At 47.4% G+C, this 17,500-nt stretch overlaps 4 protein-coding genes and 2 long non-coding RNA genes across 26 annotated transcripts in view; 4 read left to right on the top strand and 2 right to left on the bottom strand.

Moving 5' to 3' along the window:
- LOC130519753 (integrin alpha-3-like) overlaps nt 1–4,535 on the top strand; it is a 19,542-nt gene extending 15,007 nt beyond the window's left edge. For 4 of the 8 annotated variants that reach the window (XR_008948452.1, XR_008948457.1, XR_008948458.1 and 1 more), the window contains 5 exons: nt 1,725–1,835; nt 2,320–2,415; nt 2,484–2,609; nt 3,141–3,369; nt 3,453–4,535. Coding sequence is in view for 1 of the 8 variants with exons in the window: in XM_057023301.1 (XP_056879281.1) it covers nt 1,725–1,835; nt 2,320–2,415; nt 2,484–2,609; nt 3,141–3,308 (501 nt within the window). In the remaining 7 variants the exon portion in view is untranslated. The other 4 variants (XR_008948454.1, XR_008948455.1, XR_008948453.1 and 1 more) reach the window with 4 other exon arrangements.
- The window catches only part of rdm1 (RAD52 motif containing 1), a 9,121-nt gene extending 625 nt beyond the window's left edge, over nt 1–8,496 (bottom strand). The window contains exons 1-10 of one of the 7 annotated variants that reach the window (XM_057023315.1): nt 8,408–8,496; nt 7,793–7,894; nt 6,880–7,059; nt 5,588–5,719; nt 5,365–5,512; nt 4,963–5,082; nt 4,667–4,746; nt 4,268–4,595; nt 3,487–3,963; nt 1–3,333 (exon numbers count right to left, since the gene is read on the bottom strand). The exon at nt 1–3,333 is cut by the window's left edge and continues 625 nt beyond it. In XM_057023315.1, coding sequence (XP_056879295.1) covers nt 4,446–4,595; nt 4,667–4,746; nt 4,963–5,082; nt 5,365–5,512; nt 5,588–5,719; nt 6,880–7,059; nt 7,793–7,891 — 909 coding nt within the window. In that variant the 5' untranslated portion in view covers nt 7,892–7,894; nt 8,408–8,496 and the 3' untranslated portion in view covers nt 1–3,333; nt 3,487–3,963; nt 4,268–4,445. The other 6 variants (XM_057023317.1, XM_057023321.1, XM_057023320.1 and 3 more) reach the window with 6 other exon arrangements.
- A 248-nt stretch (nt 8,497–8,744) lies between these two features.
- On the top strand, nt 8,745–10,905 carry ifnphi1 (interferon phi 1). Its single transcript, XM_057023322.1, has 5 exons — nt 8,745–9,278; nt 9,708–9,782; nt 9,873–10,037; nt 10,456–10,533; nt 10,612–10,905. Exons 1-5 carry the CDS (start codon nt 9,111–9,113, stop codon nt 10,714–10,716), a joined length of 591 nt encoding a protein of 196 aa, XP_056879302.1. The 5' UTR covers nt 8,745–9,110; the 3' UTR covers nt 10,717–10,905.
- An 804-nt stretch (nt 10,906–11,709) lies between these two features.
- The window catches only part of LOC130519755 (ABI gene family member 3-like), a 6,586-nt gene continuing 795 nt past the window's right edge, over nt 11,710–17,500 (bottom strand). The window contains exons 2-13 of one of the 5 annotated variants that reach the window (XM_057023309.1): nt 17,182–17,352; nt 16,862–17,050; nt 15,558–15,616; nt 15,320–15,373; nt 14,596–14,963; nt 14,394–14,522; nt 14,139–14,270; nt 13,741–13,839; nt 13,010–13,132; nt 12,660–12,934; nt 12,366–12,381; nt 11,710–12,088 (exon numbers count right to left, since the gene is read on the bottom strand). In XM_057023309.1, the coding sequence (XP_056879289.1) occupies nt 12,738–12,934; nt 13,010–13,132; nt 13,741–13,839; nt 14,139–14,270; nt 14,394–14,522; nt 14,596–14,963; nt 15,320–15,373; nt 15,558–15,616; nt 16,862–17,050; nt 17,182–17,352 (1,521 nt within the window). In that variant the 3' untranslated portion in view covers nt 11,710–12,088; nt 12,366–12,381; nt 12,660–12,737. Of the gene's footprint in view, nt 12,089–12,365; nt 12,382–12,659; nt 12,935–13,009; nt 13,133–13,740; nt 13,840–14,138; nt 14,271–14,393; nt 14,523–14,595; nt 14,964–15,319; nt 15,374–15,557; nt 15,617–16,861; nt 17,051–17,181; nt 17,411–17,500 lie in introns of those variants that run through there. The other 4 variants (XM_057023311.1, XM_057023312.1, XM_057023310.1 and 1 more) reach the window with 4 other exon arrangements.
- Nucleotides 12,259–12,786, top strand: LOC130519761 (uncharacterized). Its single transcript, XR_008948464.1, has 3 exons — nt 12,259–12,317; nt 12,440–12,479; nt 12,627–12,786. It is a non-coding gene; the product is annotated as an uncharacterized LOC130519761 (long non-coding RNA).
- On the top strand, nt 13,136–13,779 carry LOC130519759 (uncharacterized). 4 transcript variants are annotated; one of them, XR_008948460.1, is made up of 4 exons: nt 13,136–13,257; nt 13,302–13,373; nt 13,458–13,567; nt 13,647–13,779. It is a non-coding gene; the product is annotated as an uncharacterized LOC130519759 (long non-coding RNA). The 4 variants fall into 4 exon arrangements; XR_008948461.1 differs by having other exon boundaries at nt 13,235–13,392; nt 13,483–13,567; XR_008948462.1 differs by having other exon boundaries at nt 13,235–13,386; nt 13,483–13,567.

A 17,500-nucleotide genomic window follows, 5' to 3' on the forward strand; every position in this document is an offset into this window, starting at 1 on the left:
TTGGCAGGACACCTATAGGAATCATGTCTCAAAGTCTGCCTTTTATCAATGGCACAACATTGCTAGGCTGAATTATTATAAATCATTTTATCGTGCTGGCCGAACAAGTTGTTCTCTCCAGCTGGTCCAGAACGCAGCAGGTGCTGACTAGACCCAGGACCAGGGACCACATCGGTCCAGTACGGCTTCTCTACACTGGCTCCCTGTTAAATGTAGAGGAGATTTGTCCTCCTCCTCCCACAGGAGGCTGTTCATGGTCCAGGTCTCTCTTCTGTACGTGACTTTAGAGCTCCTGATCATCACAGGTTTACTTGGAGGTCCCAGGGTTCCTAGAGGTAGTACAGGGGGCAGAACCTTCAGCTCTCAGGCCCCAGTTCTCTGGAACCAGCTCCCAGTCTGAATCCTGGAGGCAGACTCGGTGTCCTTCTCTAAGCCCAGACTGAAACCCGTCCGTTTTGACAGGCTCATAATTGGGGGGACACAGAACCGTTGTGTTCTGCTGTGTGGGCCCGGACTGCTGGTGCTGCTGTAACCCCCCCACCGCTTCCTCTATGTCCTATATCGATATTCACGTCACATTAATGCTCACGCTACTGCTGGAGCCTGTCTTGGTTTCTGATCTTGCTGCTCCTGGATACACTCCGTTAACACCCGACAGTCCAGTGACCCAGAGCTCCATATGAGGACAACTGAAAATGCCCCTGGGCTCATGGCCCCCTGGGCTCATGGCCCCCTGGGCTCATGGACCCCTGGGCTCATGGACCCCTGGGCTCATGGACCCCTGGGCTCATGGACCCCTTTTCTATTACCGTCTATAGCTTCATCAAGGGACACATCTTAGACCAATGTCTCAAATTAAACTGAACATATATATTACTGATATATTATATATATTACTGACGTTAATGTTCTCTGCATATGTGGCATCTACTGCATGTCTGTCCATAAATATTCATCCATCATCTGCCGCATCACCAAGGCTAACGCTCGAATACAAAATGAGCAGACAAACTCAGTAAAGGGACCAAAGGTCGCTCAGACTGCACCTTTTAATACAGTGTGCCGCCGTATGGCCAAGAAAATACGGTGTTCCAAATATTTGGAGTATTATTTTGGGCGTAAGTCATAATATGTTAGGAAGGGTTAGGGTTATGGTTAGAGGGTTAGGGTTAGAGGGTTAGAGGGTTAGGGGTTAGAGGGTTAGGAGGGTTAGGGTTAGGAGGACTGGGTTAGGGTTAGGAGGGTTAGGGTTAGAGGGTTAGAGGGTTAGGGGTTAGAGGGTTAGGAGGGTTAGGGTTAGGAGGGTTAGGGGGACTGGGTTAGGGTTAGGAGGGTTAGGGTTATGGTTAGAGGGTTAGGGGTTAGAGGGTTAGGGTTAGGAGTTAGAGGGTTAGGAGGGTTAGGGTTAGGAGGACTGGGTTAGGGTTAGGAGGGTTAGGGTTAGGGGGACTGGGTTAGGGTTAGGAGGGTTAGGGTTAGGGGGACTGGGTTAGGGTTAGGAGGGTTAGGGTTAGGAGGACTGGGTTAGGGTTAGGAGGGTTAGGGTTAGGAGGACTGGGTTAGGGTTAGGAGGGTTAGGGGGACTGGGTTAGGGTTAGGGTCAGGAGGACTGGACTTTCTCTGTTTCTAGTTCAATTCGATTTTTTCACTTTTCACCTCGAAATTAGTTTGAAATTGATTCAAGCTGGTTATGATCACAGACCAATGTGTGTTTTTGTGTTTAGGACTGTAGCCACGGAGCCAAGTGTGTGACCTTTGTTTGTCCGCTGATCAACATGAGGAACTCAGCAATTCTGACTGTGAAAGCTCGGCTGTGGAACTCCACAATGATCGAGGTACTAACTAATGCTAACCCTAACCAGGAGCACGTCTCACCCTGCTAATGCTAACCCTAACCAGGAGCACGTCTCACCCTGCTAATGCTAATCCTAACCAGGAGCACGTCTCACCCTGCTAATGCTAACCAGGAGCACGTGTCACCCTGCTAATGCTAATCCTAACCAGGAGCACGTCTCACCTGCTAATGCTAACCCTAACCAGGAGCACGTCTCACCCTGCTAATGCTAACCCTAACCAGGAGCACGTCTCACCCTGCTAATGCTAACCCTAACCAGGAGCACGTCTCACCCTGCTAATGCTAATCCTAACCAGGAGCACGTCTCACCCTGCTAATGCTAATCCTAACCAGGAGCACGTCTCACCCTGCTAATGCTAATCCTAACCAGAAGCACGTCTCACCCTGCTAATGCTAACCCTAACCAGGAGCACGTCTCACCCTGCTAATGCTAATGCTAACCCTAACCCTAGGCTGTGTTTCAGGACTACAGTGATGCCAGGACTGTGATGATTGGAGGTCGAGCGACTCTCATGCTGCAGAACAACAGAACCATCAACATGGACTCTGACAGCACAGCGGTACCAAACAGAACATATCTGCTCCTGTAGCACCGGATCACTGATGTTCCCTCTTCTGATCTCGGCAGATTGAGGTTCTGGTTTACCCAGAGGCAGGACAGAGGCTGGACGCCAGCGTCCCTCTGTGGATCTTAGTGCTGTCCATCCTGACTGGAGTCCTCCTGCTAGCTGGGATCTGCTTCCTGCTCTGGAAGGTTAGCCTGGTCAGGAGCTCCTCAGTGGTTCATGAACAACTATTTATCTGTTAACTATTTATCTGTTAACTGTTTATCTGTTAACTATTTATTTGTTACTATTCATAACACTCACCAACTCAGTCCAAACCACTTCCTGTTTATTGATGGAGCACATTTGAAAAAGCAGGAATTGGCCAAAGAGCTGCACAATAACAGCAAAAACCCTGATCCTGACCCTAACCCTGATCCTGATCCTGACCCTAACCCTGATCCTGATCCTGATCCTAACCCTGATCCTGATCCTGACCCTAACCCTGATCCTGATCCTAACCCTGATCCTGACCCTCAGAGCATAAAACCACATCTCTTCCGTTCGCGGAGTCCAGGGGCACCGGGGGAACCAACGCTAACCCTTATTCCTCAGCAACTACAGACAGCTTATTAGCATGCTGTTGCTATATTTAGCATGCTGGTGTTATATTTATGTGCCAACTCTTTGAACACAGCTATCCATCCTTTGATGATTGTGTGTTTGTGTTTCACCTGTAGTGTGGTTTCTTTGTGCATGAGAGGGAGTGGCGAGCTGCTGCGATCCACCAGGGCAGGATTGTGGGCCGAGCCGATCAGCTCACAGAGGCCAACGGCGATGGAACCTCCTCATTCAGGACCCAGAAGACACCCAAACATTGGGTGACCTCATGGGCAGAGAAAGAGTAACACAGCGACGTGGCAGATGATGCTCCTCAAAAGGTTAGGGTTAGGGTTAACCAGGGTTAGGGTCAGGGTTAGGGTTAACCAGGGTTAGGGTCAGGGTCAGGGTTAGGGTTAACCAGGGTCAGGGTTAGGGTTAGGGTTAACCAGGGTTAGGGTTAGGGTTAACCAGGGTCAGGGTTACGGGTCAGGGTTAGGGTTAGGGTTAACCAGGGTTAGGGTCAGGGTCAGGGTTAGGGTTAGGGTTAACCAAACAGCCCAAATCCTGCAGCAACATTCTATTGAAATGGAATCGTTCTTGAAACGGGGGTAGTCCTCTTGGCGTTACAGAAAGTTGCTCATGAGTTTACAAAGTGGTTCATATCAATCCGGACTCATATATTTGTTACCGTCCTTCAGAGCAGCGAGGAGCTGAGGAGCAGCTTCGGCCTCTTTATGTTGTCGTGGTCCTCATCATCATCTCGTGTGCCAGAAGAACGTTCCATCAGAGGTGATGGAGGTCAACCTGAAATCTGATCAGAAATAACTGGTGGACTTGAAGACGTCTGTCCTAACGGCCCTCATCAAAGGAGGGGAGCGGAAACCACCCAGGGGCCCCCACTGGCTGGACTGTTGCTCAGAGGGGTTCAACTCCAAAAGGTCATCAGACTGAGGCCAGGTTCTTCATGGCGTGACGTCATCATGGCGTGACGCCCTCATGGCGTGACGTCATCATGGCGTGACGTCCTCATGGCGTGACGCCATGATGGCGTGACGTCCTCATGGCGTGACGTCCTCATGCCGTGACACCATCATGGCGTGACGTCATCATGGCGTGACGTCCTCATGGCGTGACGTCATCATGGCGTGACACCATCATGGCGTGACACCCTCATGGCGTGACGTCATCATGGCGTGACGTCCTCATGGCGTGACGCCATGATGGCGTGACGTCCTCATGGCGTGACGTCCTCATGCCGTGACACCATCATGGCGTGACGCCATCATGGCGTGACATCATCATGGCGTGACGCCATCATGGCGTGACGTCATCATGGCGTGACGTCCTCATGGCGTGACGTCCTCATGCCGTGACACCATCATGGCGTGACGCCATCATGGCGTGACATCATCATGGCGTGACGCCATCATGGCGTGACATCATCACTGCGCTGAGTTGTTTGCATTTCCTGTTTGTTGTGATATGAAATCATCTTGAATAAAGTCCCTCGCTTTGTCCTGTCCAAAAGAGAATTCCAGCTTCAGTCCGTCCTCGTCTTGGTCTTCGTGTTTGTCAGGACTGAACTCAGTCACCTGTAAAATCAGGTCGTTAGTGAGGTCACACATGGATCAGCCAATCAGCAGGTGACTGTCCAAGAGCTCACCTGCACGACTTCCTCTGTCAGCACAGGTGGGAGCAGCTGACCTGATATGTCTTTCACCTGTACCATCAGTTTCTCTTCACCTGCAGAGAGGTTCAGCAGGTGAGCTCAGACACAGGTAGACAGGTGAGCTCAGACACAGGTGAGCTCAGACACAGGTGAGCTCAGACACAGGTGAGCTCAGACACAGGTAGACAGGTGAGCTCAGACACAGGTGAGCTCAGACACAGGTAGACAGGTGAGCTCAGACACAGGTGAGCTCAGACACAGGTGCACTGCAGTGGTCCAAGTGTGAGTACCTATTCGGATCAGCAATACGTTGGAGAAGGCCTGGACAAGAGCTCTCTCCCTCACCAGCCTCTGCAGCTTACAGCGCCTCTGCAGCTCCACAATTCCTGAGGGGGCGGAGCCAAACTCACCTGTAACACAGAACCACAGTAAAGTTTCACCATCAAGTCCTCAAGTCTGGAAAGGAGATATATGCTCCATCTTGCATCACATGAGTAATTCCTTCAGATTTCCGTGTGGATTGTCCCGTTTGGATGGGACAACTGAAGACTGTTATTTTTGGGAATCCCACCAGACTGTCAGAGTGGTGCTCATATTGATGCTTTTAGAGGCAACCAGGAGCTTTTATTGTTCTGCCAATAAATGTATCGAAATATAGATGAATTTCTTTACTATACATGAGCCATTTCTACCTGTGGAGGTGAAGCTGTCTTCCACCACAGCTGCTGCATTAATGGTTTGTCTGTGAAGAGGGAAGGAGAGCTCCAGCTCACAGCCAAACTTCAACCTCCTGAATCGGACACCACCTTCTGCCTCGTGTTCATCGGTGAGCTCCTTCAGCTGGAATTCATACAGATGCAGTCACCTGACATTTACCTGAGTGGAAAGTGTGATCTGATGCTGAGTAGGTCTCACTGAGATGATCTTTGTCCTCCAGCCATTAAAGCCACAGAAGTAGTTGGCTAGTTCAACACAGTGGGAGTGGCTTAAACTTCTGCGCTTCACAGTCAGGTGACAGTGTGGCGTCTTCCTCGAGCCAAGCCTCACCTGAAACACACGCGTGACCGGGAGACTGACATTACTCTCAAGAATTCCTGTCCGGGGAGCTTTTGGAACTTCAGGGTGGAGAGTGGCACAGGCTCATGTCTGGCTCCAGTGGAGCCAAGGAAAGGTGCAATTCATGAATCAAGCCACTATCGGTCATCGGTGAACTAAAAAACCAGATACCAATAATGGGTAAAAAGCCGAGCGGCAACACCAGGAACACCGCGTGTGCGCCTGCACTACCGTCCTGATGCGGAAATCATGTCAACTGTTTGTGCCTGCAGAGGGAGAACAAGAAAGAAAAGGAGGAAGAAGAAAGAGAAGAGTGATACTGGGAGAATAGTTATTCTATTATTAGCGTTTAAATGCATTTGTGTGTTTAGCACCTACGGAGATGAAGAAGAAACAGAGTGTTTTTCACCACTCTTGATTTAATACACTTGTCCAGAGCACCAGATTTACTGGGAGATTCTTATCTGAAACCTTCAAAGCGTCTAGAGAGGGGGTGAAATACCACAAAGATAACGAGCTAATGTGAATAAAGGAAGGAGGTTAGCAGAGGAGCAGCAGAGCGACGGAGGGTGTTCCAGGGTGACCTGCTGCTCGCTGCCCCTGGCCAGGTTAGGGTTAGATGATAGGGTTAGATGATAGGGTTAGATGATAGGGTTAGATGATAGGGTTAGATGATAGGGTTAGGGTTAGATGATAGGGTTAGATGATAGGGTTAGGGTTAGGGTTAGATGATAGGGTTAGATGATAGGGTTCGATGATAGGGTTAGGGTTAGATGCTAGGGTTAGATGATAGGGTTAGGGTTAGATGATAGGGTTAGATGATAGGGTTCGGGTTCGATGCTAGGGTTCGCTGCTCGGGTTCGCTGCTCGGGTTCGATGCTAGGGTTCGGGTTCGGGTTCGCTGCTCGGGTTAGATGCTCGGGTTCGGGTTCGCTGCTCGGGTTAGCTGCTCGGGTTCGGGTTCGATGCTCGGGTTCGCTGCTCGGGTTCGGGTTCGGGTTCGCTGCTCGGGTTCGCTGCTAGGGTTCGGGTTCGCTGCTCGGGTTCGATGCTCGGGTTCGGGTTCGCTGCTCGGGTTCGATGCTAGGGTTCGGGTTCGATGCTCGGGTTCGCTGCTAGGGTTAGATGATAGGGTTAGGGTTTGATGATACCTTGAGGGGTGAAGTCTGGAACAGCGCCTGTCCATCCGTGTGACACTGAGCCTTCGATGCCTGAGCAGCTGAGTAGAACTTGACTAGGGCATAGAACCCGGGTGGGTTCTGAGGAGCATTACAGCACACTTTCAAGAGGTAGAGAGGACCAAAGCAGGAGAAGATGTTGTACAGCTTTTCCTGAAAGACAACGCACAAGTGTCCACGTCTGACCTGGATTTAAATGGCTCACATAGACCTGAACCAAGTGGACTCACATAGATGTTAGATCCATTATATTAAAGTTTTCTCTCATTTGCTTTTACCTTGTTAAATTCTTTATTCTTGTTATATTGATTCTCATTACTTAATGACAGACAGGAATGCAGCTGTGGGGAAGTGACCTTGACTGGAGATGGAGCTGCAGGCCTGACCCTAACCCTGACCCTGACCCAGGAGGTGTTCTTTTATTCTGTCTGACATGGAAGAATGTGCTGTGTGTGAGCTAAGCTAATCAAATCAGTGAAGACCTACGTATAAACTCACCATTCTCATTTAGAGTTCCTTGCTTTGTTTGGGACCTGCTATCTTGTGTTTCCCCTCCCTTAGACACATTTGACTTCTGTAACTAGGGACCTCCTAATTCCAATAAACAAGGATGGCGGGAGGTGTGCCTCAGAACGTGTTGGAGATCTGGAACTGAGCACATCTCTCCGTCCTCCTGCAAGTAAAATTCAAAACTGTTGTCTTTGCCTCATTTGTTTCTCTCATGTTTTAGGTCGTTTGAACCTAATAATAGACCTGAACCAAGTGGACTCACATAGACCTGAACAAAGTGGACTCACAAAGACCTGAACAATGTGGACTCACATAGACCTGAACCAAGTGGACTCAAACAAGTGGACTCACATAGACCTGAACCAAGTGGACTCACATAGACTTGAGCCTTGGTGTGGCTTGGCTCCACATCCCAAACAAGCAGCATCTTGTTGTTCTCATTGGGGACCTGGAACTCCAGAATCTCAATGTCCATTACCTGAAAAACATCATCTGGTTCTGAGGGTGAGAGCAGCCAGCCAGGAGCCAGCCAGGAGCCAGCCAGGAGCCAGCCAGGAGCCAGCCAGGAGCCAGCCAGGAGCCAGCCAGGAACCAGCCAGGAACCAGCCAGGAGCTCCAGCACGTTAAGCTAACAGCACACTGATATTTATACTTTCCGTCGGGACCAAATCTAACTTTCCAGCGGATTCCAAAGGATCCTGAACTGCATGTGTGGGGCACAGCTCAGCTCGCCACTAAACTTTAATGGATCACTATGTAAAATCCAGTCTGTCAAAAATAACATTTTTCTTTCGGTTACGGATCAAACACCGGAAACTTTGAGATCTTTAAAATCGTGCGTTAAGTTCGATGGAAAATACATCCTACAAACGGCTGACTTTCGAAAGGAGAATCGTGTCGAAGCATTCATTTTTCTTCCTTCGCTTTTCGAAGTGAAGCAAACTCGAATATTTCTCTTAATTTTATCTTCTGAGCTTCGTTTTTTACTCACCGCCTGTCTTTTGTAGGGAAAACGAATTCACACGCTTCCGCTTGGGGGCGGGGCCACACGCCACGCGCTTAGGTGGGCGTGTCAAGATTTGAATCAGAACAGGTCGAATTTAATTTTCGATCAAATAAAAAGTACTCGTGTTGGTAATAAATTCATATTTACACGTGCAGCAACTTCGCATTTTTGTGTAATTATCAGAATAAATATGATCAAATAATCATAAATATGATCCAAATTCTATTTATGAAAGTTTGGGACTTCTGAAAACAAAGACAAAACATCTAAAAACGTCCAGTGTGATACAAATTATTTTTTTTATATATTCAGTCATCACGCATGCAAACACTAAACTTTACTTTCTAGTACTTTAGTAATTATTCCTAGTAATGATTAGTATGAGTGCTGTCACATTGGAAGATAAACAAATCAGATTTCACTTTTTATCCTCAGGAATCACTTCACTGCATTTCATCATCATCAGGATGAAAACCGCCTCAAGGTAATGATTAAAAGTCTTATTTGGAAACCAAGTATGACTTCCTGATCAAAAAAAAAAAGGAAAATGAAAGTACAGGGAATTCACACACAGGGACCAACCTAAAAATCGCAGCTGCCAAGATAATAAATGTGTTTGGAAAGTGTGTGTGAATGAAAACAGGGTGGGACTTTTGTCTTTCATTCTTCAGGAATAAAAGTGAGGAGCATGTCACACACCGGCATTGTTGTCATCATCACTCTCATCACCATCATGCTCAAAGGGATCTCCCTCCTCTTCTTCATGGGCGTTGTACTCTCCCCAGGACTCTGCTGTGATTGGCTGGCTCATTTTGGTCACCTGAGCAACCAATCTCTGTCTCTCATCAGGATCATGGTAAGTCCACTTTGGAACTCCAACCAGGAGCCCTGCAACAGGTTGCTGAGCTTTTTGAAGATGATTTCATTGAAAAAGAGATGATCAAGATGATCAATCTTCAAAGTTTATCCTGATATGTGATAGTAAAAAAAAAAGTCTATTTTTAATAATGTTTTAATGCTAATAGGTCAATGTACTAACTGTCACTATGGACTTTTGAAGCGTGTTGAAGACAATGACACTTTCCTTATTTTCGATGGACAAACTTCCTCAGGTTCATTGAGCCTTTTCTCTTCGATCTCGCCTTCATGTGTCCAACCTCAACGTTTCAGGCTTCTCTCAATAACATGGCAGCTGAAAGAAGATCAGGAAGATCAGTTGTTTCATTGGCCTGTCAGATGAACTCTTTCTTTCAGGTCTTTATGGTCTGATATTTCCTTGTTCCAGGGTGGTCCGCTGACAAACCAGCAGAGTCCAGTTTCTTTTCCGAAGGAACTCTACAGACGTGCCCACAATGCCACGGTAATCAGTGGATCAATGGACTGATCCATCTATCAGTGTTTTCTTGTTCTGACAGCCAATAACATCGCTGGAGTTCCTCCCTCTGTCCAGGTCGACTTTCAGCTGGCTTTCCTTAGAGACAGTTTAAAGCTAATTAAACGTCTCTGGCTCAAGCTCTTCCAACATGATGAGCTCTCATCAGTTACCTGGGGTACCACCAACACAGAACACTTCCTGATGACCATCCTCAGACAACACCGTGAAGTCAAAAGATGCGTGAGTCAACAAACCAGAAACGTTCAATTGACACCAACGCATCCCATTTCAATCGCTCCCAGTGACTTGGACACGGGAACTCCTCCTGTTTCCACGGTTGGGAAACTTGTGGTTTTTGAATGTTCAGACACACAGTGAAATTCTTTGAAACCTACACAAGAGTGAGATATATGCTGAGAGGGGGTCGTTTGACTCACCAGACTACAGATGTTCCAACGAAAGTCTTCAATGAAGAACTGAAAAGGTCTGAGTTCACTCCTGAACTCAGACCTTTTCAGACCTTTCCCAGTCCCCTAACTCCCCAAGGTGCATTCCACCAAAGTGAAAATCAATCTTTTTAATGTTTTAGCTCCTCCCCCTTCAGGCAATCTCACGCAATCAGTCCAGTGGCAACAGTGTCACGTTTTTTGTCTTACAGGTGTCAAAAAAAAGGAAGGCAGACGGAAAACTTGTCAAATACTACTTGACCTTGGAACGGCACACGCTGCACCAGAAGGTGAGCACCGGTGTTATGCCTGTGTACATTTGGATGGCGTAGAAAGCACAGCCACTAACGGCAGGGCTGCGTCCACAGGCCAACAGAACTGAAGCCTGGGAGCTGATCCGCAAGGTGACCCAGCATCATCTGGAGCAGCTTCACATGCTGGTGGCGTCCATCATTCACGCCATTTCACGCTGAGCAGCCAGTAAAAGGCAGCCGTGGGAGAGCTTCCTGTGGATGCAGCTTCTTCTCTTATTATATTCTTTATAATTTATTTATTTATTTGTCTATTTATTATAATGTATTTATATATAAATGTATTTCCTTTGGAGCCTGATTTAACTTGAAAACATCACTGATGTCAAAAATAAAGATATTTTTCTGGCACATCTTGGTTTATTTTGAGTAAAGTTTTGTGCTGTCCTGTAATTCTGACTTGGTGAGAACAGCGTGGCGCAGGGTCGTGTGTGGCGTCCCAGAGCTGTGGCCCATGAGCCTGCTGGGGTACGGTCCACTTAGTAAAAGCCCACTAAGATGGAGGGAGAGCGTCCGTCCCCTGAATGTATATGACTGCTGAAAGGGGAGGAAAGAGTGGAAGATTTTAGGCTGTTTTCTCCTAAAGCTGAAACGTTGAGAGATTCATCCTGCACAGCTGAGGTCCAAAAGCACCGTGAAACGGGCACCAGGCAGAAAAACCACTTCCTGTTGGCTGGTTTAGCACTGGTGTCAAATATGTGCACGGCGCTGGCAGCTGTGGTGCCTCTGCACATCAGACCTCCTCAATGTCCATTTTTAAAAAGCGATTTCTAACCCAGTACGAGAGCTTGCTTTGTTTTTATGTGGCAAATTTACTCAATTATAAAGAAAGGTATCCGTCTCCGAATTTCCAATCCAGTCTATTGTCGATCACCACTCCCAGGGGCAGTTATAGTCCTCCACCTCCTTCACTTCTTCACAAAGTCACTCACCATTTCTCTGGTCTGATTAATATTCAGCATCACTTGATTCTACTTAGTCCACTCCAGAAAATTGTCAGTCAGTGTCGTGTACTTCCCCTCCTCTGCCTCTCTTATACACCCCCAAAACAGCTGAGTCATCAGAACTTCTGCAGGGGAAGGACTAGAACGACCCCTGGAAGTGGAGGTCCACAATAGACTGGACTGGAACTCTAACACAGAGGCTGTCTACAACAAGGATTTAAGCAGACTTTATTTGCTGAGGAAGGATCTATCAGGTGAGTTGAGTCTACATCTTGAAGGTGACAGTTAAAAAACTAATGAACAAAAGATAGAAAACATGTTGAAGAACCTCCGACGTTCCAGATGGTTTCAGGAATTCTTTCACCTTCTGTGGTCCAACAATGTTTATTTTAATAGTCAGGTCAAAACAAAGTCACTAAGTCATTTTCACAATCCTTTTATTTCCCTTCATCTGTGTTTTATAGGGTTAGCGTTAGGGTTAGGGTTAGGGTTAGAGGGTTAGGGTTAGGGTTAGGCTAAGGGTTAGAGGGTTAGAGGGTTAGGGTTAGAGGGTTAGAGGGTTAGAGGGTTAGGGTAAGGGTTAGGGTTAGGCTAAGGGTTAGGGTTAGGGTTAGGCTAAGGGTTAGAGGGTTAGGGTTCGGTTAGGGTTAGGGTTAGAGGGTTAGGGTTCGGTTAGGGTTAGGGTTAGGGTAAGGGTAAGGGTTAGGGTTAGAGGGTTAGGGTTCGGGTTAGGGTTAGGGTAAGGGTTAGGGTTAGGGTAAGGGTTAGGGCTAGGGTTAGGGTAAGAACTCCTGTGCTGAGGGCTAGGGTTAGGGTAGGGTTTAGGGTAAGGGTTAGGGTTAGGGTTAGGGTTAGGGTTCGGGTTAGGGTAAGAGGGTTAGGGTTAGGGTTAGGGTTAGGGTTAGGGTTAGGGTTAGGGTAAGGGCTAGGTTAAGGGCTAGGGTTAGGGTAAGAACTCCTGTGCTGAGGGCTAGGGTTAGGGTTAGGGTTAGGGTAAGAGGGTTAGGGTAAGGGTTAGGGTAAGAGGGCTAGGGTTAGGGTTAGGGTAAGGGTTAGGGTTAGGGTTAGGGTAAGAGGGTTAGGGTAAGGGTAAGAGGGTTAGGGTTAGGTTTAGGGTTAGGGTAAGAGGGTAGGGTTAGGGTAAGAGGGTTAGGGTTAGGTTTAGGGTTAGGGTAAGAACTCCTGTGCTGAGGGCTGGACTGATGATGAGAACTTTAGATGATCAGCCAATCAATAGGATCAATGTAACATCATGGAGGGGGGGGCCTCGGCCTTGCCACACGACTGGATGTGATTTTCAGGGAAGAAGCCTCTGTTTCCACCAAGAATGCCCTCACACCATCCATCACCATGGCGACGTATCAGATAGATGATATCCCCTTCCAGCATGGACAGATCATCAGGTCGAGAGGCCTTAAAATCATACAGCGCCACCACTGCACACACAGGAGAACTGAAGTCAAACATGGCTGCAGTAGTTATCAGAATAGTAGTAGTGATACTAACAATACCTTTTTCCAAAGATTGGGGGGTGGTGTCATAATCTACTGGTGGTGGTAGGGGTGGTAAGATATCATCAAAGCCTCCTCTGTCACCCAACGGGACAGCAAGGGGTGGAGCCGGGATCACTAGATCTATGGGTAACACAGGCCTGGTGAGATCACTAGACTGGTAGAAGGCAACACTCTGCTGTACTAACACGTGCTGTGTGTAGGGTTAGGCTGGGTTAGGGTTAGAGTTAAGGTTAGGCTGGGTTAGGGTTAGGCTGGGTTAGGGTTAGGCTGGGTCAGGGTTAGAGTTAAGGTTAGGCTGGGTTACGGTTAGGCTGGGTTAGGGTTAGGGTTAGGCTGGGTTAGGGTTAGGATTAGGGTTAAGGTTCTGGGTTAGGGTTAGGGTTCAGGGTTAGGGTTAGGGTAAGGGCTAGGTTAAGGGCTAGGGTTAGGGTTAGGGTTAGGGTAGGGTTAGGGTTAGGGTTCAGGGTTAGGGTTAGGGTTAGGGTTAGGCTGGGTTAGGGTTAGAATTAGGGTTAAGGTTCTGGGTTAGGGTTAAGGTTCTGGGTTAGGGTTAGGGTTCAGGGTTAGGGTTAGGGTAGGGTAAGGGTTAGGGTTAGGGTTCAGGGTTAGGGTTAAGGTTCAGGGTTAGGGTTAGGGTTAGGGTTAGGGTTAGGGTTAGGCTGAAGTGACCTGACGCTACAGTAACGGGTCTACATGGAAACCTTGAACCTCTACAGTAACTGTCTTACCCAGGTGGTCCAGGCGGGCCGGTAAACAGAGCTGAGTTAAGGAGGAGGGATGAAGAGGAGCATGTGGGGGAGGGTAGGGAGGAGGGGGTGGGATCATCACTGACAGACAGACAGGCAGGTAGACAGACAGACAGACGGGTAGACAGACAAACAGGCAGGCAGACAGACAGGCAGAGAGAGAGAAAAAGCAGCAGTCAGCAGTTAGAAGAACGTTTGTTTATTACCTGGAAGTCATGAAATTCTTTTTTTTTTTAAACTTTTCTGAGACATTTTTTGTGACTGAACCCAGAACCCTAACCCTAACCCTATCCTCTGAACCCACAACAGGTTCCTCTAAACCCAGAACTCTCCTCTGTGTTTATTCTAAGAAGAGAGTATTTCAGAGAGCGTCAGCTTACATGGCTGGAGGGGCAAGAACAGTGAGCGTGTATAGCGAGAGCGGGATGAAGGACCCGAACGGACTCTGACGGACACGGAGCGAGTGGCGGGGGGCAGGTGGCGGCGGGGGCTCCTCCTGGGCAGGAGCACCACTGCAGATCAGGAGCGGTAACGAGACAGACACACACCGACCAAAGATCAAAAGGAAAGCTGACAAATAGCACACGACCAAAAAATATCACTTCCTGTGGGACGACTCCATCAGACAGAAATACCTTCTACTTCCGGGTTGGGTGGAGGTGGAGGTGTTGGGAGGTCCCAGTCACCACTGGACAGGAGAGGGAACGCATCTTCCTCAGGAGGAGGAGGAGGAGATGGGGAAGGAAAGCTGTTCTCTTCCACCACTAAGAAACCAGAAGAGGTGTGATGCTGTCATGATGTCACTACCACGCTTCATCAAACACACTGAATGAATACCTGTCTCCAGAAACGGGGGGGGCGATGGGGGGGGGCAACCAGCGTTTAAAGAAAGGGATGGAATTACAGGAGGAGTGGGTGGAGCCTCAATCAGTTCCAACGATCCAGGTGGAGGAGAAGGGGGTGGAGCCTCAATGAATTCCAACGATCCAGGTGGAGGAGAAGGGGGTGGAGCCTCAATGAATTCCAACGATCCAGGTGGAGGAGAAGGGGGTGGAGCCTCAATGAATTCCAACGATCCAGGTGGAGGATGGGGGCATGGAGTTGAGGTGGCATCTTCATCATTCTGAGCTGACATTTCATTTGATGGGGGAGGAACGAGAGCTGTAGTGGTGGAGACAGGAGGCGGAGCAACAGCTTTCCCAAAACTGGAGCAGACAGGAAAATATAAATACATCAAAGGGAATTTAGGGAAATGAAGGTTGCGATTGTCCCAGGTTTGTGGTTTAATCCCACAGGACAGCTGGATTTAGAGTCTAGCATCAAGATGATCTCGCAATGTTTTCGTTCAACATTTCAAACCTGAAGCCATGAGAACCTCAGGAGGACATATTTAATTCTATTTCAATCGTCGCTTCAAATCTGTCTTCTCGTGACAAAGTAATTTCAGAAGGAGAAAGGGTGGGACTCTTTGATCTAAGATCAATCAGAAGTCCAAATGTGAGCTGGATGAGCACCAAATGATTCTTGGCCAGTAGGAAGAGAGCAGATGAAAGACCCTCACCTGCCAACAGGGGGCGCCACTGGACACTGCACTGGTTCTGCAGGCTTAGTGGGCCTGAACACATCACACACACACACACACACACACACACACACACACACACACACACACACACACACCACACACACACACACACACACACACACACACACACACACACACACACACACACACACACAGTTGTAACATTGGAGAAAAAAAACAGGAAGTTGAGTATAAAAGCTCAGTAAAATCAAACCTAATGGAGGCTCCATGTTTTCGGATTGTTCCTGTTCTTTCTGACTGTTTCCCAGAAACCTAAGAGGCAAACAGACATGAGTGAGCGTGTATGTGAGTGTGTGTGTGTGTGTGAGTGTGTGTGTGTATGTGAGTGTGTGTGTACACACGCACGTCAATGGACTCTCTCAAGCGTTTGCTCTAATTCCATTTACAAAAAGAAAAGGAAAACACATTCCCACGCTCAACAAAGTCTGCTTGTGTGTGTGTGTGTGTGTGTGTGTGTGTGTGTGTGTGTGGTGTGTGTGTGTGTGTGTGTGTGTGTGTGTGTGAGACAGAGAGAGTGCGAGAGAGCGAGAGAGCGAGAGAGGGAAGTGAATCTTAGAGAATCGATGTTGTATTCAGGTGTAATTTTCAGTTGTGATCACATTAAAAAACACCAACGTTTAAAAAAGAAAACACACTGAATGTATAGGGTATATAAACATGTTTTTTCGGAGCTTTAACACACCTTTTTATTCTAGCTTTTAATTACTTACATCAAGGAGGTCATGTGACAGTCTTTTAGCAAAAGAACTCAAAAATTTATGAACAAATTCCAATGAGATTTTCGGAAAAAGTTGATCATGGGCCAGGGAGCAGATCTTCCACTTTGGTGACGTTAGGGCGCCACGTGTCTTTGACCATAAAGCACCCGACAGTATTATTTACCTGTGTATCACTGCTGCCTATATACAGTATACACTCTACAATATAATATGGATTTAAGTCACACTGTGTAGGGAAATGAGCTGCTTTTTTATTTTTAATGTGATTATTTTCATTTTCATTATATTCCGCTTAATTGTGTTTATCCTTATTGTGTTTATTCTTTATCACCACGACATCATCGTGTGTAATCCTGGTCTGTTAAGGTGTAAATTGCTGAAATAAAAATCCTTCCTAGGATATAAGGGATCTAAGGGACTATATATAAGAGACTGGTTTGCTATGCTAGCTGGAGAAGTCCATTCATCAATCATATGTTGTGGACTCTACATGATGTTTCATGTTCTGATCACTATTTAAGGATCCCTAATTCACAGAACATCTTAAAAACTGAAGAAGGCAGGTACAACGTTGGTGTCCCCAACAATTTGCACTGCAGTTCTGCAGGTTGAGTATTGAATATGTGCACAGCAGAGCAGTTTTAGTGCACGCCGCCTGTTTGTGTGGTTCACTGTAGCCACCAACACTTCCTGTTAACATGTAGCAGACATTTCCTGTTAGCATGGAGAAAACAGTACAAACACTGTGGTCCAAATAAAGAGATAAAGATAAAGAAACCTTCATGCCGTGACCCACGCCGTCCAGCTGCTGGTAGTTGATTGGTTGACGACTGTAGGGTGGGCGGGGCCGTGTGGCCGTAGATGATGGCGTGAGAGGCAAAACCTTGTGGCTGCGTGGGACTTGTTTGACAGCAGTGAAGACACCAATTTCTCTCCGAGAAACCTTCTCTTTGTGCATCTCCACTTTCTGAAGCATAGAAACAGCTTCAGATTTTGACTTTTCAGTACATCAAAATGTTGTAAATATTTAGCAAATGATGCTGATTGATCAGATCAGCTGCCATCATAACCAATAAGAAGATCTAATCACAAACTCACCTGACCAATGAGGTTGATGGAAGATTCCATGTGATGCAGCTGATTGGTTTGTGCATCAAGAAGACTCAGAATGCTGCTGGCTAAGGTATTGATCTGGTATGCCACACTGGCCAGTGATTGGGTGGCAAAGTTCTTTGTTTCATTCAGTGCTTTCATGCTGCTGTCGCCTGACTGATGCACACAGAGACCAGGAGTAGTCAGGTTAGCATGACACCTGGACCCCAGAACACTACGTTACGGTTAGCAAGCCCATCACACTCACTTGGGAGAAAATGATTCCATGTTAATGCTCTAGAATTAGCAAAGTAAGTTGGAAAGA

Source organism: Takifugu flavidus, unplaced genomic scaffold, assembly GCF_003711565.1.
Source record: "Takifugu flavidus isolate HTHZ2018 unplaced genomic scaffold, ASM371156v2 ctg203, whole genome shotgun sequence".
Classification (NCBI taxonomy): Eukaryota; Metazoa; Chordata; class Actinopteri; order Tetraodontiformes; family Tetraodontidae; genus Takifugu; species Takifugu flavidus.

What these genes read in the sequence shown, in the direction of transcription:
- ifnphi1 (XM_057023322.1), top strand. Translation starts at nt 9,111, where the DNA reads ATGTCACACACCGGCATTGTTGTCATCATCACTCTCATCACCATCATG. An exon ending in GACGTGCCCACAATGCCACG is followed by an intron (nt 9,783 to 9,872) that starts GTAATCAGTGGA and finishes CCCTCTGTCCAG; the next exon opens with GTCGACTTTCAGCTGGCTTT. An exon ending in GGCACACGCTGCACCAGAAG is followed by an intron (nt 10,534 to 10,611) that starts GTGAGCACCGGT and finishes CTGCGTCCACAG; the next exon opens with GCCAACAGAACTGAAGCCTG.